The sequence below is a fragment of the Lagenorhynchus albirostris genome, chromosome 9, assembly GCF_949774975.1.
Source record: "Lagenorhynchus albirostris chromosome 9, mLagAlb1.1, whole genome shotgun sequence".
NCBI lineage: Eukaryota > Metazoa > Chordata > Mammalia > Artiodactyla > Delphinidae > Lagenorhynchus > Lagenorhynchus albirostris.
In genome coordinates, this window is record NC_083103.1 from 24,978,171 (window position 1) to 25,003,927 (window position 25,757).

Here is a 25,757-nt window from a genome sequence, read left to right on the forward strand (position 1 = left end):
TAGATGATCATAATCCAGGGAGTTGAGGAAATTTTATGAAATTCAACCACATAAATAGACTAAAGTAAAAAACAACCCCAAAAAACCCCACTTGTGAATATTTTAATAGATGCACAAAAGCATTTCAGAGTCCAAACCAATTTAGGATTTAAAAAAAAACAACTTAGGGCTTCCCTGGTGGCGCAGTGGTTGGGGGTCTGCCTGCCAATGCAGGGGACATGGGTTCAAGCCCTGGTCTGGGGGCATCCCACATGCCGCGGAGCAACTAGGCCCGTGAGCCACAATTACTGAGCCTGCGCGTCTGGAGCCTATGCTCCGCAGCGAGAGAGGCCGCGATAGTGAGAGGCCCACGCACCGCGATGAAGAGTGGCCCCCGCTTGCCGCGACTAGAGAAAGCCCTCGCACAGAAACAAAGAGCCAACACAGCCATAAATGAATGAATGAATGAATAAATAAATAAATTTTTTTAAAAAGGCAAAATTCCTTAAAAAAAAAAAACTTAAAATTAGGAATAAAGGGATAGCCCTTATCTTGAAAACAGACATTTATCAAAACCTCTACAGCAAGCATCATATTTGAAAATGAGTATGAAGTCCAAGATTGGAACCAAAAAACACATCACTCTTATTTGTTTGTATTCATATATTTTGGAAAATACCTTTTAAAACACTGAATTGATAACCGTGTGGCTATTGATGCTGTATGCTATTAACTTTTTTCAATTACTGTACCCATTTGGAATTAAAGTAATATACATTCCGAAAATATTGTGAATCTGGATCAGATAACACCTCCCAGTTTAGGAAAAAAAAAGAAATCTATTACAGATTTTAGAAAAACTGAGCTTTGGTCAGGACTTTGTGTTAAATTACCATTGTAACTTTTGACAAGTCATTTCATTTTTCCGGGCCTCAGTTTTCTCCTTTATAAAATGTGAAGGGGTAGTAACTAGATAATCTGTAGGGTCCTTTTCAGTATCAACGTTAGTTGTCCAACACTAGAACTGTAAAGTCCAAATCCAGAGTACAACAGCAAACTGACCTTTATATTGCCACTAGATGGTGTCCTGCTCCAGAGTACTATGCATGTCATAAATTGTGGTCCACAAAGCCAAAGGTATATTTCTACAATTTGACAGGTACCTCAGTACTTCAGCAGCTAAGGGATTATGGGACTCTCCAACTAGATCACTAACTCTTTCAAAACTAGTAACAGTTTGGCACCTGCATCAAAGTTAATGATTGGGTAAAAAGATGAAGGAAACTAGAATGTATGGAAATTTTTATAGAAATGGTATTTTAAGAGGTATGCTCAACATGGAGGGGGAAAGTAGAGAATATTAAAAAAACACCTGGCCTAACAGAGAAATTTTATGGGTAGAAAGTCATTGGAAGAGGATAAGATTAAAGTTAATGATAACATCTAATTTAATAATTAATATTAAATGACTTTTAGGGTCGTCTCAGCAACATTTAAGTCACTAAATTAACTACCTCTCGTATCCCCTTTTATACAGAAAGCTAAATCTTAGAAATCAGGCATTTTGCTACAAGTTATGTGTGCTGTAAAATGTTCTATTTTTTTTCATGTTTGAAAGTTAAATAGTATAACATTTAAATAAAAATATAAGCCAGACAAAATATATGTAACCACTGTTAATTCTGACTAACATTTTCTACTAAAATATGAGTTGAGTATATATATATCTCTCTCTCTAATACGGGAGATGCTATGAAACTTTCAAATAATAGTGAAGAAGATAACAATTACCCAAAAAAGAATCTTGATATTAAAAACCAAGTAAATAGCAAACAACACTGTCTAGTAGCTTAGAGAGACTAATGAACACACCTGAAAACTACCATGAAAAGTGTGTAGGGAGGTGATTTGCTGGATTTTATTGAGAGTCATTTCAATGTTAAGCTAGACTTTTAGCACCACCAAAAACAGCTAAAAATACTAAAGAGGGTTAGGGTGACTGAGGTACTTAAGACCAGTAAAGGCTGTTGGTTCAAGACCAGTAGCTATGATGACTTTTATTCCTTGGGAGAGGCTGACATTTCAGCTGTCATCACCCAAGTGATGTCTGTCACCCAAGCAAAGCACTATTATTTAAATGGACACAGTCCAGCCCTTTATATATCTATAATATAAAAATGGTACCAAAAAAATTCTCCCAAAAGGTTTTCAGGCCTGTGGATTATACCCTTGTTTATGAAAACACTTTAAAAATCAAGTTTTGTTTTGAGTCCTGAATTTAAATTCCGTTAGATCCAAGGTTTTGCCAATTTATTCTAAAAGGAGTCTCACATGTATTGTATACCTGGGAAAATGCATTCCTGTAAGTCTATTATTTTTCTTTACATTCTACCAATTCTACTGGGTTATCACAACAGTTCTATTACCTGGTCATACTCCAAGGCTCCTGGGTAGAGAGGCCATCCAAGGAATAATTCTGCAATCACGCATCCCAGTGACCACATGTCTATGGCTTCACAAAAGGGCAACCCCAATATAATCTCTGGAGCTCTGAAATTTAAAAAAAAATAATAATAATCAATCAATCAATCAGCGGTTTTCTTTTAAAATTATCCAATTCATCTGATATTCTCAAAGAAGTTTGTAAAATGAGAGCGAAATCATCTACTATTTACAGTAATTCTTCATTTTCCAGAACTTGTTGAAACCTAGCCATAATCCTGAATTAAACTTCAAGGGGTGCTATGAGTACAACATTGCTATGATAAAATATCTATACTTAATCCGAGTTTTACTAACATGACAGTAAAAAAAGGAAAAGCATAGATCTTGTTTTTGAGACTACAGGAGATTAGAAATAACACACTAGAAAGAGAACTGACAAATTAAAAATACATGCACCATGACACCAACAGAACTTAAAGCCAGACACCAGAAGATAAGACCCAAACAAAACAAAACAAAACAAAACCCCAAAGGCTAACCATGGATCTAGACGTGGGTATTACTTCAGAAGATAATAATAAAAACTGGGCTATTTGTTATCCAAAACAGATAAGACCAAGTTCAATATATTCAGCCTTAAAAGGCAGAAAGTACAGGATACATCAAAACAGTTAAAAAAGCATTTTACCACTTGAAGAGCTTTGATTATTTGGAAAATTATTTCATGAAAGATACAATTCCCCGATAAATTGTGTTGCTACTTCACATGACTTTTCCATAAGAAAATTAACATTCTAAGAGTTCTCTATATACAAAGTCATACAATCATAGTTATCCTGCACAGTCTCAAACTTACAGAGAAGTTATAAGAACAGTACAATAAATACTTTTTCCTAACCCACTTGAGAGTAATTTGCCAAATAATGGCATGCTTCGTATTTCCTACAAACAAGAATATTCTCCTACATAATCACAATACAATCATCAAAATCAGGAAACAAATACTGATACATCTCCACCATCTAAGCCTCGGACTGCAAGTTTGGCCAATTACACTGATAACGTCCTTTATGAAAAAGAATCCAATTCCGAATCATGCACTGCATTTAGCTGTCATATCCCTTTCAGTCTTTTCCAATATCGAATAGTCCCTCAAGTCTTTCCTTGATTGCTATGACCCTGGCATAAGATATTACAGGTCAGTTATTTGTTGAATGTCCCTCAGTATGGGTCTGTCTGATGTTTTCTTGTAATTAGATGAAGGTTATAGATCTTTGGGAGAACTGTTTAAAAAGTGATGGCGTTTTTTTCTCATTATATGCTATCAGGTGGTACAAAATTTTGATTTGCTCCACTACTGATAATATTCACTCTGACTATTTAACATGGTATCTGCTAGATTTCTCCACTATCAAGTTTCTCCTTTCCCCTCTGTAATGAAGCATTTTGTGGAGTTTCAATTTGAGACTGTACAAATAATCCAATTTCAATTTATTCATGTATTTACCTATGTAAGTATAATGGATTCCTATTTTATTCAATGGGTTATAATCCATTACTATAATTACTTATTTTGATGCTCTAATTTTCCGAGACTTGACCAGTCGGAACTCCCTCAATGAGCTATGGGTCCTCGTTACTATTGGGATGGCACTGTTCCCAGGCTCTCTCAGTGTATATTTTATACAGTTTAAGAAAATAAGCCTTCTGCTAACTTTTTTTAACTGAGAGTGCTGATTGTCACTATCTCCTAAGGCGGTGGTTCTCAATCTTGGCTGCACATTACAATCCCTTTGTCCTGGCCACACCCCATACCAATTAAATCAGAAACTCTGGGGATGGGAGGTAGGCATCAGTAGTTTTTAAAGCTCCCCAGGTGATTCCAATACATGGCCAAACTGAAGAACCAAAGCACTAGACTCAATGGGAAAACTATTCCATCTCCTCCCTACAGCTCTTCTGATCAGAATAAGTTCAAAGGATAATAAACAAATTGTTTTCTACCATAGATTTGGGATCCGTCCAGTGACTCTCTACTCCTAAACACCTCTGCTATAATTAATACTTAAGATTCAGTAGGCTCTTAATGCACAAGTACTTGTGAAAAACAAGTTAAGTGTCATGGGGAGATATTATGAGGCATAAAAGAACCTTAAAACATAGTTATAAAAGTTCTTCATTCTTTTGACAAAATACTCAGCAAGTGTGTAGATGTACACACGAGTTATATTCAGCTATAAGCAAATGCTAAACTATATTGTAAAAAGAGAAAAAAATAGGTTACACTAAATTATCAATCTTATATATTCACAATATAGAGAGATATCCTTTTTTGTTCACTATTTTATACGCAGAACGTAGCAGAGAATATGCACTCAGTAAACATTTCTCAGATAAGTCATGCCAACACAGGTTGATTCACACAAAGGAAAGAAAGCGTCAGTGTGAAATGTGGGTTTGAACTAGGCCTCAAAGAACAGAAGTCTAGACAGAAAGAAAGAGAAATGGACACAAGAGTTTATAAAGGGTATATACTAATCTGTACTTTAAAAGGTTCAAAGCAAAAGGCAGCCTGTTTCAAAAATACGGAGTAAATGAGATTCACTAGTGATACTTAATCATGTACTACTTTGAATCCTGAAGACTTATTAATAAGACTGAGCTATAGCTGTGTATAAGAGCTTTATGATTATTTTGAAATAATTAATATAAAAAATTCATGGGTCTTGAAATTGGCTACTGTAGAAAACTTCAACATTGCATTTGGTAATGAAAGAAAATTAACAAAATGATAGTATCTAGGATACTCAACTTAAAGAGACCAAAATTATTTGAAATCTGGTTAACAATTAAGAAGAGTTTCTGTCAACTAGACAAAGAGTGATGAATTCCTTCTGCCATTTGTTACCATTTAATGAATGAGCCAAGTTTCTAGGTGACAGTGACAAGAATATAGAGTTATTTTTTCAAACTCTTGACTAGGAATTGTATAAAACCACTTCAAATACAAATCTAAGATTCAAAAGTTGTATTTATGTACGCAAACTCAACTTTCTCATTTTAAAAAATGAAAGAATTTTAACTGCAAGTTTTATACAAATTCATTATGTATTATTGCATCAGTTTAAGTCCTCTGAGAAGCAGACAAGACGTGCAAGAAATTTCTTCAGAAAAATGTCTCTGAAGGATACACAGGGACAGGAAGAAGGAATAGGTGAAGAGAGCTTCAGACCTTGAGCAGTTCTGACACCTGTGAAAGAGGTGCAAAGGAAGAATTGGGTGGAAAGAACCTCCAACAGCAGTGCTGTTAAGAGAAAATCTTGGCAGGGTCAATGGGGTGTCCCCAAGGCAAAAATTATCTGCTAGGCTAGTTCCCCATCAAACTAGAACAGCGCAGCTCTAGGACCCCCACTGTGTTTGGTCACTGGCTGAGAGCAGCCCAGCAGCAAAGGGGCCTCTGCTGAGCACTGATGCATTACCTAAAGGCACAACAGCTGGAGGCTGTCAGTTAACTGCTCTTCACAGGAGATTCTCTTGAAGTGGATCCGAATGGCACAATTCCAAGGCTGCCACAACTATCTTCCCAAAAGCTTTTGTATTTTATTTTATAATACTACATATCATAAAGAAAATGTAATAAATTTCTTCACCAAGTCTGAGTCAAACGTGCCTAAATTCTCTCCAGCTTACCGTGGCATGCCATAAAACATTATATTTTCTGTATGTATCATCACATGTAAAAAGGTGGGAAAGCAATACCGTTAAGCATTTACAATCTAGATGAAACTGCCAGAGCTGTCAGAGCTCTGCTGGCCAGTCTTACAATAAAATAAACTTTTAAAATCAAATTATGCACTAAAGAATAATATATCCATCTGTCAGTAATGAATAAAGCTTAGTTTTCTGGTTGTATCTTAATTGGCTCTCAAATTATTCCTCTGGGCTAAATATACTTTTGTATATAAATGACCACAGCAGAAATTCTAATTTATGGACCACTCTTAAAATAAATCTTTTGTTCTACACCTAAAGGAAATTCTTCTACATCTTTTCTCATCTAACTTAACTCCCCTCTGAGCAGCTATAACGTGGTGGTGCTAAGGATATAACAGGGAACAGATATCATTTGTACTTTTGTAGACAGGCAAGGCACACATTAAACATGGCCATTGGACAGAGAGTATAACTAAACCTGTTGTTCACCACTCTATAAATAATAACTCACAATTAGAAGGCAAGTGTCAAATCCACAAACCAACTCAAAAATTTAGGTTATATGGTAACAAAGGCAATCTATATATAAAATGCCATGTTTCCTTTTTTTGCCATATGCCTTTAATAAAATTTATCAATATTCATTAAGACCAAATCTTTTTTTACTTTTCTAAAACCTTGAAACACTGATATAACATACAGGTAAAGTGGAGAAGCTAAAAAAAATTTTTTTTTAAGTGGGTAAACTGAACTCTGAATGGTTTGTGAGTCTTTTGCTAGAGAACTCAAAAAGAATGTTAGCAGGAGATGGTTCAATTAAGAACAGTGAAATACCATCACTCAGAGAAGAAGATAACTATTAGTGGAGTTACTTTATTTCATTTTTATTTACTTTTTTAAGCTGAAAATTCAATCACTGTCAGAGAAACCTAGCCGTGTTAGGAAAAGGGATGTCTCAGTTCAGGAACTCAATATGTCAAATTCTAGGAACAATTATATTCTTATAAGAGAAAGATGCCCTGGGTTATCCCTGCAAATGCCATTAAACTATGAACTCATGTGATGATTTCATGGCCATCAAGAAAACAGTGATCATAATATGACTCCTAACTTATTTTTTCAAATACAGAGAATGCTTAGGCCAACTTGATTATTTAGTCTGCCTAACGTTTCTCATTAAAGTTAAAAAACTAGCATAATGCTGATACATTTCAGTTTCTTGAGAATCTAGTGACAGAACCCAGGTCTGGTCAAGTCTAGGACACTGATCAAATAATTTCTGAAATGACAAAACTAAGGGCCAGATTCTGATGATTCTGTCAGAAATGTCACTCAGTAAAAATAAAAGGTACAGCTATCCAGGCTTCTCTTGATGATACTCCTCTACATACAAGTGTATAGCTACATGCTTCTCTCTACTTTTGACAAGAAGATACCAGAAAGAATGTGTGAGCCCCACGATTGAGATAAGGTTCAAACGTTTGGAAATTGTCTATTACTACAAATCTATAGCATAAATAGGTAGATGGCGAAGTATTTTAAGAATGCAAAGTTTGGTACCAAGAAAGAAAGCAACCCCAACTTCAGTGGATCAGTACTTGGACATATGTAAGCACTACCGAGTGGGTGTGTGTCTTTCAAAACCAGGAAATGTTGCCCTGAGTCAGAATGGGTCAATTTTCCTTTCATACACTCCCTGTTGATCAGTGAGGGACTTTCTATTTTTATGAAGTTGTAAACATAATTACAAACCCTAGGGTCAATCAGGAACTAAGTCTGAATGGTCAGTAGAAAAGTAGAACACAAGTGATGGGAGTTACCTGTTACATTACTGTTCAAATAGTTATGCACGCACAAGTCAAGGATGAGTGGCCACGAGAATAAACACAACAAAGTTGAAACCTGTGCGCGTGTGTGTGTGTGTGTGTGTGTGTGTTACTCATAGGTGAATGTTTTCCATAGATGTGCACTATGGCACTGCAGGATCTGTGGTTACTGAGTCCCTAGAGGTGGAAGCGCAGATATAGGGTCCTAACTGTGAAGTTATCCATGGATTTTCACAGTGCATGGGGTCACTGTTTGCAGATAACATGATACTATACATAGAGAATCCCAAAGATGCTACCAGAAAACTACTAGAGCTAATCAATGAATTTGGTAAAGTAGCAGGATACAAAATTAATGCACAGAAATCTCTGGCATTCCTGTACACTAATGATGAAAAATCTGAAAGTGAAATTAAGAAAACACTCCCACTTACCACTGCAACAAAAAGAATAAAATATCTAGGAATAAACCTACCTAAGGAGACAAAAGACCTGTATGCAGAAAATTATAAGACATTGATGAAAGAAATTAAAGATGATACAAATAGATGGAGAGATATACCATGTTCTTGGATTGGAAGAATCAATACTGTGAAAATGACTCTACTACCCAAAGCAATCTACAGATTCAATGCAATCCCTATCAAACTACCACTGGCATTTTTCACAGAACTAGAACAAAAAATTTCACAATTTGTATGGAAACACAAAAGACTCCGAATAGCCAAAGCAATCTTGAGAACAAAAAATGGAGCTGGAGGAATCAGGGTCCCTGACTTCAGACTATACTACAAAGCTACAGTAACCAAGACAGTATGGTACTGGCCCAAAAACAGAGATATAGATCAATGGAACAGGATAGAAAGCCCAGAGATAAACCCATGCACATATGGTCACCTTATCTTTGATAAAGGAGGCAAGAATATACAGTGGAGAAAAGACAGCCTCTTCAATAAGTGGTGCTGGGAAAACTGGACAGGTACTTTTAAAAGTATGAGATTAGATCACTCCCTAACACAATACACAAAAATAAGCTCAAAATGAATTAAAGACCTAAATATAAGGCCAGAAACTATCAAACTCTTAGAGGAAAACATAGGCAGAACACTCTATGACATAAATCACAGCAAGATCCTTTCTGACCCACCTCCTAGAGTAATGGAAATAAAAACAAACAAATGGGACCTAATGAAACTTCAAAGCTTTTGCACAACAAAGGAAACCATAAACAAGACCAAAAGATAACCCTCAGAATGGGAGAAAATATTTGCAAATGAAGCAACCGACAAAAGATTAATCTCCAAAATTTACAAGCAGCTCATGCAGCTCAATAACAAAAAAACAAACAACCCAATCCAATAATGGGCAGAAGATCTAAATAGACATTTCTCCAAAGAAGATATACAGACTGCCAACAAACACATGAAAGAATGGTCAACATCATTAATCATTAGAGAAATGCAAATCAAAACTACAATGAGATATCATCTCACACCAGTCAGAATGGCCATCATCAAAAAATCTAGAAACAATAAATGCTGGAGAGGGTGTGGAGAAAAAGGAACACTCTTGCACTGCTGGTAGGAATGTGAATTGGTTCAGCCACTATGGAGAACAGAATGGAGGTTCCTTAAAAAACTACAAATAGAACTACCATATGACCCAGCAATCCCACTGCTGGGCATATACCCTGAGAAAACCAAAATTCAAAACGAGTCATGTACCAAAATGTTCATTGCAGCTCTATTTACAATAGCCCGGAGATGGAAACAACCTAAGTGCCCATCATCGGATGAATGGATAAAGAAGATGTGGCACATATATACAATGGAATATTACTCAGCCATAAAAAGAAACGAAATTGAGCTATTTGTAATGAGGTGGATAGACCTAGAGTCTGTCATACACAGTGAAGTAAGGCAGAAAGAAAAAGACAAATACCGTATGCTAACACATATATATGGAATTTAAGAAAAAAAAATGTCATGAAGAACCTAGGGGTAAGGCAGGAATAAAGACGCAGACCTCCTAGAGAACAGACTTGAGGTTATGGGGAGGGGGAAGGGTGAGCTGTGACAGGGCGAGAGAGAGTCATGGACATATACACACTAACAAACGTAGTAAGGTAGATAGCTAGTGGGAAGCAGCTGCATGGCACAGGGATATTGGCTCAGTGCTTTGTGACAGCCTGGAGGGGTGGGATACGGAGGGTAGGAGGGAGGGAGACGCAAGAGGGAAGACATATGGGAACATATGTTTATGTATGACTGATTCACTTTGTTATAAAGCAGAAACTAACACACCATTGTAAAGCAATTATACCCCAATAAAGATGTTAAAAAAAAAAAAAGACACAGACCTACTAGAGAATGGACTTGAGGATATGGAGAGGGGGAAGAGTAAGCTGTGACAAAGTGAGAGAGTGGCATGGACATATATACACTACCAAACGTAAAATAGATAGCTAGTGGGAAGCAGCCGCATAGCACAGGGAGATCAGCTCGGTGCTTTGTGACCACCTAGAGGGGTGGGATAGGGAGGGTGGCAGGGAGGGAGATGCAAGAGGGAAGAGATATGGGAACATATGTATATGTATAACTGATTCACTTTGTTATAAAGCAGAAACTAACACACCACTGTAAAGCAATTATACTCCAATAAAGATGTTAAAAAAAAAAAAAAAGAAGATACCAGAGAAATGCAGCACAAACTTGGAAAAGGTAAATAAATGGTAAACTCAATAAAGATAAAAATAATAAAATCAGAACAGTCTTCTCTTGAGGTAGGTGATGCAGAAGGCATTTCTTATAATAACAGTTTTATTAAGACATAATTCACATACCATACAATTCACCCATTCAAATGGTACAATCAATAGTTTTTAGTATATTCACAGAATTATGCAACCATTAACGCAATCCATTTTAGAACATTTTCATCACCATCAAAAGGAACCCTATATCCATTACCAGTCACTCCCCATTTCTCCCAAACTCCTCCATCCCTAGGCCACCACAAATCTACTTTGTCGCTTTAGTTCTGTCTCTCTTTTTTTTGTCTCTTTTTCGTTTTTTTTTTTTGTTTTTTTTTTTGTCTCTTTAGATCTGCCTGTTCTGGACATGTCATACAGATGGAATGGCACAACATGTGATCTCTCATTTGGGGGTCAACCACAGGTCATGGGTAAATTCTGGGGTAAAAACATTCATAAGAATGTTTTGCTATAGTGGTACTTAAAAATCTCTGCAGAATGTTCTGGGAAGACAAATCTTGGGAGTCTGGTAAGGAAGCACTGACTTCAAATAATGCAAATCATCTAAATAGAGCTAGATTTTAAACACTCAACAGACACCTAGCAATCGCTCTAATAGCAAGTAATTTACCTGAGCCTTAGTATTTTCATTTTTAAAATGCGGTTTTACTGATGTAGCATGCTCTGAAAATTATCCAAAGGACTAAGTAAAAGATTCTATGTAAAATCTAAAACAGTATATACATTCTCTTAATTTATTCATACTCCCACTGTCCTAATTCACACCTCCTCTCTTCTCAAACCATCACCTCCTCCCTCATCCTCACTCCTGACTCTTGTCCTTGCATCCAACTTTACTGGGGGCAGGGGGGGATTTGAAAGAAACTTCCACATTCTCGCCACCACATCTACTAGCCCACTTGCATCTGTCAGTGCTTCTATCTAAGGCACCCATGCTCACTTACTGAAGTACATCACTCCACCAATTTCCCACTCTTTCTCATCACCAACCTCTCTCTCCCTCTCCCTCCTTCTCTCTACATATATATATAACTATCCCATATCTCCCATTTTGAAAAAAAAAAAGAAAACACTTTCTTGTTTATATACTCTCCTTCAGCCATCACCCATATTTCTCTATTCCCTCTTACACCAGTCCTTCTTGAAAGCACTGTTAAGAAAAGCTGCCTCCAATTCTGCCCCTTTCTTGAACTCACTCTAATCAGGCTTTCATTACCCCATCATTCCACCAAAATAGCTCTTGTCAAAGTCACCATCAGCCACTGCATTGCCACATCCTTGATTTATTTGACTTGCAGCATTTGACACAGTTGTGTTCTCCTGCTTTAAACAGTATGCAACTGACTGCCAGGGCACCACTCTGCTCTCCTCTTTACCTCACCTGCAGTTCCTTCTCAGATTCCTTTCCAGTTCCATCGCATTTCCACAACCTTTAAATTCTGGGGTGCCCCAAGGCTCAGTCTTTGGATGCCTATCTTCTCTAACTACATTCACTTCCCTTAGGTGATCTCATCCAATCACACAGTTTTAAATACCACCTCTATTCTTAAAACCCAAATGTGTATCTCCAACCCAGACCTCTCTCCCCAACTCCAGACTTACGTATCCAACTGTCTACTCAACATCTCTTACTGAGTGTCAACTAGATATCTCAAACCAAACATGTTCAAAACATCTTCATAATTCCCTCCAACACACTCCTCCTCCAGCCTTCCCCATCTCAGGAATGACAACTCTATCCTCCTAGTTTCTTAGGCCCATAATTTGTGTGAGAATCAAATTTGACTCTCCTCTTTCTCTCACTTCCCACACATTTATCGGCAAATCCCATTGACTTTATCTGCAAAACAGATCCAGAATTTGACCATTTTGCTTTACCTTTACTGCTACAACCCCAGTCCAAGCCACCAGCATCTCTCGTTGCACGCTCCCCAACTGTTCTTGCTTCTGCCCCGTCCTCTACCATCTACTCTCAACTTAGCAACCAGAGTGATCCGTTTAGTACACAAGTCAGACCGCATCACTCTTCTGCTCAAAACCTCCCAAGAGCTTCTTCCCATCTCACAGTAAAGTCAGATTCCTCACAATGGCCTCCAAGGTCATACGTGATTCAGCCCGCAGCCGTATCTAGTATTTCCCACCATCATCCCATTTGTTTGCTCTCATCCACCTACACTGGCCTCCTTACTGTCTCTAACCATAGTTGCTGCCTCAAAACCTTTACATTTATCTAGAAGAAGGTTCCAGGCAGTGGGAACAGCAGGACTTGATCCCCTCACTCTTACTTTGTGTTTCTGCCCAAAGATCTTATTAGAAAGGCATTCCCTGACCACCTTAAACAGAAGGGTAAACCCCCACCAGCACATATACTTACCTCTCCTCCTTTATCCTGCTTTAGTGTTCTCTATAGCACTTGCCACCAACTGATATATATGTTTGCTTATTATCTGTTTTCCCCTCCCCCACTAAATATAAAACCCGTGAGGGAAAGAGCTTTAATTCTTTCAATGCTATATTCCCAGCACTGAGAACACTGTCTGGCATATAGTAGGCATTCACTCATTTATTTGTTCACTGAATTGATCAACCAGTGGAAGCTGTTAGGGTTCTGCTGTGAATAGCTTTGTTAACTCAAACACATGAGCCAAACAAGTATCAACCAAGACCTTTTTTACATGCTAGCCACTTTACATTTGGGACAGTTGAATTGTCTTGACTATTAAATAAAAATCAACACCATTTCCTGAGTTTTAACAATGGCCAGGCATCACAGAAATAACTTTTAACACATTAGCTCATTTAAATAAAATGTTCTAAAAACAGATTTCAGCATTGTTGTTCTGTTCCGAGATCAAAAATGCTGGTAAACAAAATGTTCCACGTAAAACAGAAGAACCCCTCAATTGAGTACAGTCAGTCCACAAAATCATGAGAAATAATAAATCGTTTTTGAAGCAACTAAGTTTTGGAGTTGTCACACAGCAACAGATAACTGATACACTACCCAAAGTTAGCCAGAGACGGATGGAAATGAGATTTCAAATGCCTTATTCCAAAAGCCTTTCTCTACACCATACCATCTCAATTATAAAATCGTGTAACTGAAAGAAACACAGAAAGTCAAACTAACAGAAAACCTAGAAACTGAAACCGAAGGTATTTTTTAACAATTCAATTAAAGTTATGTTCTAGTTTTATTTTCCACAGAATAAGAAAATACTAACTGACCTAATAGTTCTATGCCTTTTTTGAGGTCAACTGGTCTTTAGATCTCTAGGACAATCAAATGAAAAAAATATTTCACTGCCATTTTTTAAATCTACTTTTCATTCTGTATAAATCCTTTAAAATAAATATAATAACAGCAGTAACAACAAGCAGTTACCCAGCACTATGAACCAGGCAATGCTCTAAGCACTTTATAAATATTAACCCATTTGATATTCATACCAATCATTTTAATAGATAAAGAAACAGACACAAGGATAAGCAACTTGCCTAAGGGTCATACAGCTAGTGTGATGAGCAGCTGGGATTTAAAGCCAGGTTTTATGGCTTCAGGATCAATGCTTTAACTACTACGTGTTAAAATAAATAATTCCTAGGATTACTAAAACTATCAGACTTTTATCTTACTAGAAGTCCTCCCACTGAGATGCTATACTTATCATTAATGTGTTCTTTTCTCTTTCAACATATCACCTTTGATTTTTAGACTAACCGGGAAATGTGAGATATACACTTATGTTAAAAGAACTATAGTTGACATTTTACTAAGTCCTTTTCCTGATCTTTAAGCATTTACTCATCTTAACCATAAATAATCTTCCATGTTAAATACACAGACATCTGCTGGATACTTCTCAGTTAAAATACGGCTCTTATTTTGGCAGATACCGTGTTCCAAAAGATGACTACAACAACCTTTTACAAAAGCAATTAGGAAATAAGTTCAATAGTGGATGTGACCATCCAGTAGGTGTGATTACTAATAAATATAACGTCAGGCACTCAATAAATTCTTACAAGGCAAAGCCCTTTACTTAGCAAAAGACAGCAAAGACCTAAAGTGGTTATAAAATGCAGGCACTAATAAACACGTGTTTATACAAGCACAGCAAATCTAGCAAAGGATACACACCCAAGTTTTATCAGCAATTATCTCTGAGGAATCAACCTGGAAAGGAGAGAGAAGTATACATTTCCATAATACTTGTTACTAAAACAAGCATCTTATACAATACAATAAAAGACCAATGTTTAAAATTTTTCAGTCACCTAAATTTTATAGGAATTTCGTGTTTTCTTCTAATACTATTACCATCAAACTACATAATCAGTGTTAACTCAATTTTTTAATTTCCTTTTATTACCAGGAACAATTGCCTACTGAGAATCTCTGACACTGGGAGGGAAGGAATACTGGAAGTATCCCTGAGAGGCTCTACACTGTCTGCAGGGGCTATCACGAAGGAGACTCCTCTAACTACAACAGGGGAACTGGAATACCTCCAAGAATCTTCCAAATCATAATGCAACTAAAATCTATGAAAATAGGAAAGAACATTTGTACAACTGGAACTTTAAAGAAGGATGACTGTTAAAATATACTAGGGAGTTTACTTCCAGCTTAATCAGCACTTGTTTAAATATCCTGCAGAATGGTGCTTTTTTAAAAGCAATTCAACACTCTCAGGCGAATAAATTTCAAAAGAGCCAATCAATCACTTCTAGAAATATTTTCTTTTTGAAGTCACAAGTGTTTACCATGATAAGAAACTTGTTGCTGTAGGCAATAACAACACTAGAGAATACTGGATATTCGCACAGATTGTTTTTATGACTGTAACTGCAACTATTCAATAACGTGTTCAAATGTAATCAAAGTACAGGCTCTTAGAATAGACACTCATTCAAATGTAGCTTGAGCCATAGGCTAAAAATACCACAATTAAAAATATCATAATTGCAAGGCCACTTAATCTTTTAAGTATGCTGCACAATGATCCAGATCAAAGCGCCTCCAGATCAAAGCGCCAAGTACAAAGAACTGCAGTAATAATAAATACCTTCAAAATCTATTAAATGTAAAACCTGAGAGGTAGAGGATAGGTGATAGCAAAGATTTAATGGTCATTACCAGTATGCTAAATGTATCGCTTAGAGCCCAACGTCCAAAAAGATGTATACATCAATAATTTGCACATCTATGAGTGATCAATAGCTAATATTTTGTAAAGGTAGGAGTCAGAAATTTATTTTATTTACAGACAGCCCTGTTTATTTTATGTTTTATCTACCAAGAACAGTTGCAAGATCTCAAAATTCCATCTTATGGAAGAGAAAACTGAGGAAATTGTTATTAACATATCAAGAGAGAGAAGCTTGGTAGGGGAATATGAAAAGTATCTGTGGACAATAAAGGAAAAACATGTCAGCAACTGAGGTTGAAAGTGTCTGTTTTTTATATATTGGTTTATATGCTACTGGATGTAGAAAAGTCAATGTCTATCACAGATCATATAAATGGACTATATTTTTAATATTTTACATTGCGTTTGTATTTTACAACCCTTTCAAATATTTTGTTCTATGAGGTAATAAGATAAATGCTGTAATCTTTATTCTACAGGTGATTAGGAGGGAAGTACAAAACAATACAGGGGGCTTCCCTGGTGGCGCAGTGGTTGAGAGTCTGCCTGCCGATGCAGGGGATGCAGGTTCGTGCCCCGGTCCGGGAAGATCCCACATGCTGCGGAGCAGCTGGGCCCGTGAGCCATGGCCGCTGAGCCTGCGCGTCCAGAGCCTGTGCTCCGCAACGGGAGAGGCCACAACAGTGAGAGGCCCGCATACCACCAAAAAAAAAAAAAAATACAGGATTTCTCAAATTTATTTGACTATGAGATATATTTAAAATCATAATGTATCATCAGTAGATGCCAACAGAAGTTCATAATCTATACAGTGTGTTTAAACTAAATCAGACAAAAAATTATTTAATTGCAATAAATGATTCAATTCTGCAAAATTATTGAAAATAACAAAAATGTTTATTGAGTTCTAATAAGGAATCAGATTCTGTGCTAAGTGTTTTATATTCATTATCTCATTAAATTCTAACAAAATCCTCTGAGGTGGGTACTGTATTATCCCACTGTAGCCATGAGGAAACTAAAGCACAGAAGTAACTTTCCAAGTTCTCTCAGCAAGTGGGAGGGCTTATAAACAAACCTACACAGTCTCAGTGAAAATCCAAGCTCCTCAACACCATTTAGATAGATAATTTTATTTTATGAACTATTGCAAATGCGTTATTTAATCATAAGACCACATACCTATGCATTAACAAACAGGTAGAAGATTATATCACTCACCAAGTGAGTGATCTCTTACACAACCTGGTGGCATTCTAGAGCATGCCATTTCTTAAAGGTGAAATTCTTAAATTTCACTTAACTCAGCAAATATATAACTATTTTTCTCATACTTTTTTCCTTATAACACTTTTTTTTTTTTTTTTTTTTTTTTTTTTGGTGGTACGCGGGCCTCTCACTGCTGTGGCCTCTCCCGTTGCGGAGCACAGGCTCCGAACGCGCAGGCTCAGCGGCCATGAATCACGGGCCCAGCCGCTCCGCGGCATGTGGGATCTTCCTGGACCGGGGCACGAACCCGTGTCCCCTGCATCGGCAGGCGGACTCTTAACCACTGTGCCACCAGGGAAGCCCCTCCTTATAACATTTTATGTTGACATACTTTTAGATTTATAGAAAAGTTACAAAACTAAACTAAGAATTCTTATACACCCTTAACCAGATTTCCCAAATGTTAACATTTTACCACATTTGTATTATCCTCTTTTATATACACACACAAATATGATTTTTATGAATCATCTGACAGTTAAGATGCAGACGCTGTATCCCTTTACCCTGAAATACTTCATTCAGTGTTTACTTCCTAAAAACAAGGGAAGCCTCTTTCGTAGCTACAGCGTATTTGTCAAAACCAGGAAATCAATATTAATGTGATACTACTATTAAGATTTTGCCAATTGCCTCAATACTGCCTTCTTTTACAATAAACAATTCTTAAAAATAAATAACTCTCAGACCCATGTCTCTTTAGTTTCCCTTATCTGGAAGAGCTCCACAACACTTTTTTCCCCAAAAATAAAATTTATTCTTCACATGGTTGCATACTCAATTACATTTTATTCTCAAATCAGCCAATTTTCCATTTTAGACAAGAATGCAATGCCTTAAAGGTGAAAGATACTCTCGGATATGATACTTATCCTCTCCTTTTATATCAATTCAGCATCCATAGAATCCTAACTTAATCATCAAAATAAATGCCAAAAGCAAATTTTACTCACAGTGAAACTTCCTCATACTTATTTCTCAGAGTAGACAACAATATAAGGAGAAAATATTGAATGCGCTCCTCAGCATTTTGATGGTTCTCATGATACTGTCATTTTTGAAGAATACAAACCAGTTATTTTGTAGAATTTCCCTTAATTTGTGTTTAGTTAATGTTTCCTCACGAGAAGGTTCAGGTTATCTATTCAGCAGGAATACCACAGGAGTGACGCTATCTAACACTTAATACCCAAGGTCCAGTGCTAAAGAAACAAACAAGCAAACAAACAAAAAGATACCAGGCTAACAGGAACTATAATCAAATGCAAAGAAACAAAAGGAGGAAAAATCAATAGAGGCAGCCTCACAGTTACCTAGTTATTGAAATAATAACAGGGACTTTAAAATAATGATAAAAAAAAGTTCAAGAGAATGAATGAAATGATAGAAAGTTTCGGCAAAAAAACCTGGAATCTACTTGTTAAAAAAACAAATTCTTGATTTCTTAAATACCATTCCCATACTAAAAGGAACTAAGGCCCCTTGGAGAAATGGCTGATTCCAGAACTGAGTGGGGAAAAGTATAAGGTAGGCCTGGAAATCTTGTGCCAGAAAAATTACTCATCAATAAGAAGAAATGATCTACTGAAACAAGCAAGAATACCAATAAATCACAAAATCCTCATGTTGAGAGATATAAACCTTAGACAAAAGGTACGTTCCACTGACATGAAGTTCTAGAACAGAAAAACTAATTTGTCATGAAAAAACTCAGATCAGTAGATACGAATGAAAGGGCTGAGATGGAGGGACAGATATGAGGGAACTTTCTAGGGTGATGGTAATGTTCTATATCTCGATAGGAATTTGGGTTACACAGGTGTATGCATTTGTGAAAACTCACTGGGATAGTGCTTAAGATTTGTGCATTTCACTGTATATAACATGTACTTCCAAACAAAGAATCATAAATACTGAGCTATTTTATGAGAGGCATGCCTAAGTGCTTAATGGTACAGTGTGCTGATGTCTGTAACTTACTTTGAATTGCCTCATGAAATAAAGATGGAATGACAAATGGATAGAGGGATATCTGTGATAAAGCCAATATAGCAAAATCTTAATTGTAGAAGCCAGGTGGTGAGTATATGCATGTTCACTGTATATCCTTTCAAATTATTTCTAAGTTTGAAAAGTTTCACAGTAAAATACGGGGGAGGGAGGGGATTTAAATAAGGCCAAGCAGAATTTCACTCACACACACACAAACACATACACACACACCATAGTCAACTGCTTAAACCAAAGAAAAAACCTTAAATGTACCCAGAAGGGAAAGAAGAACATACCATCATCAAAGGAGCCAATTTTCTATAGAAATAATGGACACCAGACTATAACATCTTTTAAAGTGCTGAAGGAAAATAACTCCCCAAGCATTCCCAGGGGTAAATATATATATATATATATACTTCAAAAATAAAAGTATTTTTTGTAGAACTGACACATTCTAGAATTCATCTAGAAATCCAAAGGACCAGAAACAATCCTTTGAAGAATAAGCAAAAGGACTCATACTATGGATCATGGTAATGACACTGTGATACTGGTATAAGAATAGACAAATGAATAGAACAGAACAAAGAATCCAAAAACAGATCCACACATATAAGGTCACCTGGTTTGTGACAAAATTGTCCCTTCCATGTAGTGGAATAATAAGCGGTGCTCAGTTAAGGGATATCCATGTGGAGAAAAATGTACATTAATCCCTAGCTCATACTATACACAAAAATCAATCCCCCAAAAACGGCAGAGCTAAATGTGAAAAGTAAAACAATAAAAGTTTTAAAAGAAAACAAGCAGAAAAAAATCTTAGTGAACTTAGAATACATGAAGATCCCTTAAATAGGACACAAACGGTGTTAATTATAAAGAAAATTTTTGAGAAATAAAACTATTTTAAAATAAGATTATTATGTATTAAAAGAGTCCACATACTCACCCAAGGCAGCCTTAAGAGAGTGAAAAGCAAACCACAGAATGGAAGAAGTTATTTTTCTCCTAAAAGTTTCATATAGAGAATATATACTTTACAAACCACAAATGAACAATAAGAAAGCCAAGCAAATAGAAAATTAGGCAAGGGCTTCCCTGGTGGCACAGTGGTTAAGAATCCACCTGCCAATGCAGGAGACACGGGTTCCAGCCCTGGTCCAGGAAGATCCCACATGCTGCGGAGCAACTAAGCCCGTGCGCTACAACTACTAAGCCTGCGCTCTAGAACCCGCAAGCCACAACTACTGAGCCCACGTGCCACAACTACTGAAGCCCACACACCTAGAGCATGTGCTCTGCAACAAGAGAAGCCACCTCAATGAGAAGCCCGCGCACCGCAACGAAGAGTAGCCCCCGCTCGCCACAACTAGAGAAAAGCCCGTGCGCAGCAACGAAGACCCAACACAGCCAAAAGTAAATAAACAAATAAATTTATAAAAAAAAGAAAATTAGGCAAAAGAAACTTCACAAACTAGAACAGCCAAACAGTCAATAAACTTGACTTGGGTAGTGGCTATATGGGTCAGTTCACACTGGTAATTTATTAAGCTGTAAACTTAAAATTTCTGTACTGTATCTTATACGTCAACGTAAGTTCACCCCTCCTCCCGAAATGTCTGTATTAACCAATATTAACACAAATTCAACTACTTTTTCTAAGATTTCACAGTTTCTACTCCAAAGAATAAAGCAGCATATATACCTAATGTAGGCCACCAGATAATAATTATGGGAGACTCCTTATCATCTTGCTACCATTATTAATTTCCTTTAAACCATACCACTTCTTTTTTTTACAGTAGCTTCTACTTATAAAATGTCCCAAGACTGTATTGTTTTACATGCATTATGGAGTTTAACCTTCATAAGAACCTTTGAAGTAGCAAATATTATTTTACATATGAGTAAACTGTGGTTCAGAAAGGTTAAACAACTTGCTTTAAGGGACACAATAAGTGGCAGAGCTGAAATTATGAACCTGTGAATAAATAATGTGGCATTATTTAGCACCAGACATAAGTATGTTTCATTTGTTTTTTTACTTAAATTCTATCCTTCTTTGAACACTTTGTATTTAATGTCTCATATGAACCACTAAAAAGGATAAAGTTTTCTTATAAGTCCTAAAAAAAGGAATATCATCATATCCAAAATACTGTGTCGTGTTTAGAATCTTGTTACTAATTCAATGACATATTCGTCTCTCTGAAGGACTTATATAGTAATGAAAAGCAATTCAGAGTAAATAAAATCTTTAGAAGATTCAAATACATTTCTGTCATGTTACATAGCTTTACCATCATATTACTCAAATGAGTTTATTCAATGAGTTTATTCCTTCTAAATACTTCTAAAAGTATTTTGTTTGAAAATGATATCCTGTTTCCAGATGACTTTTGCAGTCACTGATTGTCAACTTCTTCCATTATGTTTTCCCATTTACAGAGAAGCTATATCCTTAGATTCAAAGAATAATTTATTATTACTTTGTTACTACTCAAAATCTATAAATATACCCCTATTACATACATGTAAAAGAGTTATTTATAAATGTTGATATGCCAAATCTCACTTAGGTATATTGCATTTCACTAGTCTCTTCTATAAAGTAAGTTGGACTAAATGTCTATGTAGCTGTTTCCACCTCTATTTCCTTGTACATCCAACATCCTTAATACAAATATTTTTATCTTTAGGAACTGTTGATGATTAACTTAGCCTTACAGGAAGGAAAGGGAAAAATCCACGTTTATTTTATAATGCCAGGGAGCATTTTGCTACAATATGAAACCAGCTCCTTACCACAGAGAGACTCCTGACATAACAGATACACAGGGTTCGTGTTATCAGGTGGTGTATGATAAAAACTATTGAAAGTTACCAAATGCTTCCTAAGTACAACATTTTACCCACACATTTTTAAGTATTCTAATCCCTTTTTTTGATTACTTTATCAGCCTTTTCCAATTGTATACAACTATTTCAAGGACAAAGGCATGCTATAATCTTGATGCCACCACAATTAGGTTTCCAAAAGGTCATTAGTTTGTGACATTTGCTGATCAGAACTGAAGGGGTAAAAAAGAGCAAAGTAGTTAAAAAAAAAAAAGTCTTCTAATATATCTGTGTGTGCACACATCTGTGATCTCTCAAACCAATCCATAACACACCTCTAACAATGCAGGATAAGAAGAGTTAAGAGGCAGACACTATAGGTTAAAAAATCAATTACTAATCTAGTACAGAAGGCCAGACCAGAACAAGGCGGTGAGAAGAGCATGGCAAAATTTACATATGAGGATATTTCAGAGGTAAAATCAATAGGATCTGGTCATACAATGATTAGATACATAGCACAGAAACAGCCAACACTAAATAACAAAGGAAATGATTCCTTTAATAATTTTGATATGTAATATGGGAAGATGAGAAAACTTTGGGAGAAAAGATGAATCATTTGAACATGAGTTAGTAACATCCAGAGACTGCCCAAGGAGATAACTGGCAACAAACTAGGTGTTCAAAGGGAGAGCAGGGCTACAAGAAGGTATTTGAAAATTTACCATATTAAGCAAACAAACTGAAGTCATGGGAGACAGTAAGATCTCCAAGAGGGAACTACATTGAATGAGAAAGGGGCCGAAACTGAACCCTGAAGAATGTACTCATTTAAGAGGTGAAAAAAAGAACAAGAAAGTTTGTTAGAGAAGTGAAAGAAGGATCTGAGGGTATAGTGTTTAGGAAACCAGTACAGAACGTTTCAATAAAATAAAGCACTAACAGCAGTGAGAGACAGAGGTCCAGCCAGATGTGGACTTCAAAAAAAAAAAAAAAACTACCAAATTTGGTGATTAACAAACCAGTCATCGGTGTCCTTCAGCAGAGGAGTTTCAGGAAGATGAGGGGAAATCTCTGAAGAAGGAGCATGGTAAAATGGATAGACTGAACTGAGCTCAAATCACAGCTCTGCAATTAGCTGTGTACCACTGGGCAAGTTGCTTAACGTAGCTGAATCTCAAATTCCCCATTTGTCAAATAAAGACAGTACTACCACTTATCATGGTTGCTCTAAGGGTAAAGGGTAATTATGAAAAGTTTCTGGCACAGTGGCTGGTACTAAGCAGTCAATAAATGCTGCTTTTATATGAACTCTGTTTACTTTTACATTCTCATTCCCCACATAAAAGAGTATCTACCAGTTCAACGTATGACAGAGAAGACAGATGTAAAACTTTTTAAAATGTAGTGAAGAGTGAAGATAAAATTTAAATGATTTTGCTTTTTGCCTACTTACAGCCACCAATTTGAAAAAACAGAAATACCCTTGGTGATGACAAGAATGTGAGGAAAAGGACACGTTCACACATTATTGGTAAGGCTGTGCACTGGAATGGTACAACATTTCTGAAAGGAAATTGGCAGTGCCCAGCAGCACAACGTACATATCCTTTGACCCAACAATCCTCCTTCTAGAAATGTTGTGGAAATGTACCTTCAAGTGTCCAAGGACTTCCAGAAGGTTCCCGGCAGCATTATCAGAAAACAAATGAAATGTACATCATACAAATGTACATACATACATACATACAGAACTGTTTAAAGAATAAAACATATTATAAAAATTATAAAGCAGAGTCACAATAAAGGGGAAAACTTCCTGTTTTGCTTCTTAGCCTTCTGTATTATTGAATTTTTTTCTGACAGTGAGCATCCATAACTATTATAATTCTAAAAACATTAAATCAAATAAATTTTAATTAGTATACTGGTTTTAGATAAATATATTCAAAACTTTTTGTAATTCACTGTTCTATCAAAAAAAAACACACACACACATTTGTTCTTTTTAATGTCAAAGCTTAGCACATATTAAATTCTCTCCTAAGTAATACAATCTTGCCACACCAACTGATGACTAAATTATTCACTGGCCACTGAACTGGCACTCTTCCGTGGCAGCAGGCACTCTGTTAATAACATCCACGGTGCTGAATTCCATTCATGGGAAAATGCTGAAGACTCAGAAACAAACAGGCACATGCATTCTGAGGTGTGTGGGGTCAGGACCGACATCTAATCCATAACATCATTACATTCTATTACAGTACATTCATGACACTATATACACCTTTGAAACAAAGCTATATAGCACAAGGGAAAAAACTGATAACCTTAGAAATTAAAGGCTTTTATTCAACTTAATTTTAAAACCATCAAGAAAGTTTTCTTTTTAACCTGTTATACTGTTAGTTATTTCTATTTCTATGTAACTACTATATTCAATTCTAGAATACAGTCATTCCAATCTGACATAAAATTACTGATTAGCCATTCATATGGCATTACATTTATTACGTATTTTACATCTAAAATCAACAGAATTAACAAACTCACTTTGTGACCAAGATTTTACAAAACGATTTTGTCCTACGCCATAATAGTATTACTTAGCATTTATGTACTGTTGTCTTATAACTTAACATCACACCTATACAGCAAGAGGATCATAATACAGCTTTAAACCATTAATGTGCAAATATATAAAGTTAAGTAGCCTCCTCACAAGTCACATATACTAAGTAAATCAGTACTAGAATTAGGATTAAAATTCAGAATTCCAAGTCTGCTAGTTCTACCCAAATCCTATGATATTTTTCACATTGTTTCTTTTTCGTTATTACTGAAATCATTTGTGAAATCATAAGCACTGACTTGTCATTATATAAAAGAATTAAGTAAGGGATTATCTTAGAAGAGTTTATTAGGGAGAATAAAGTATGGACTCTTCAAAATACAGGAAATGATTATATGGGAAATGCCATATTATTTTTCATTTCATTTCAGGAAGGATGAAGGGAAGTAAGAAGAAAATTGGGAAGAAATGAAATTAGAAGTTACAAGTGCCTAGGCACATAGAACTGAAGGGGGTCTTAAATAACCTTTACAGGATTTAATACTTAGAATATCTAGACTTATTCCAAAGCTGTTTCCAAATGGACAGAATTTAGTACAAGGCAAAGTAGTCGTATTCTCTTTTCTCTCTTGAAGTAGTTTAGTTCCTTAGGTACTTAAAGAAACCTTATCGAAACTATAGTCCCTTGGCACAGACAGCCCAAGGACAGTCCTCTAAGCAAGATACTAATACACTTTGTTCTAAATTGGGTCTTCGTTGCTGCACAGGGGCTTTCTCTAGTTGTGGCGAGCAGGGGCTACTCTTTGTTGCAGTGCACGGGCTTCTCATTGTGGTGGCTTCTCTTGTTGCAGAGTACAGGCTCTAGGTGCGTGGGCTTCAGTAGTTCAGTAGTTGTGGCATGCGGGTTCAGGAGTTGTGGCTCACAGGCTGTAGAGCGCAGGCTCAGTAGTTGTGGCGCACGGTCTCAGTTGCTCCGCAGTGTGTGGGATCTTCCCGGACCAGGGCTCGAACCCGTGTCCCCTGCACTGGCAAGTGGATTCTTTTTTTTTTTTTTAAATAAATTTATTTACTTATTTATTTCTGGCTATGTTGGGTCTCCCTTGCTGCACACAGGCTTTCTCTAGTTGTGGCGAGTGGGGGCTACTCTCCGCTGCAGTGCACAGGCTTCTCACTGTGGTGGCTTCTCT

General features: G+C 36.4%; 1 protein-coding gene across 2 annotated transcripts in view; it reads right to left on the reverse strand.

Annotated features, from left to right (window-relative positions):
* HIPK3 (homeodomain interacting protein kinase 3) overlaps positions 1 to 25,757 on the reverse strand; it is a 96,219-nt gene that overhangs the window by 23,718 nt on the left and 46,744 nt on the right. For both annotated transcript variants that reach the window (XM_060159445.1, XM_060159446.1), the window contains exon 3: positions 2,406 to 2,529. In XM_060159445.1, coding sequence (XP_060015428.1) covers positions 2,406 to 2,529 — 124 coding nt within the window. The remainder of the gene's footprint in view (positions 1 to 2,405; positions 2,530 to 25,757) is intronic.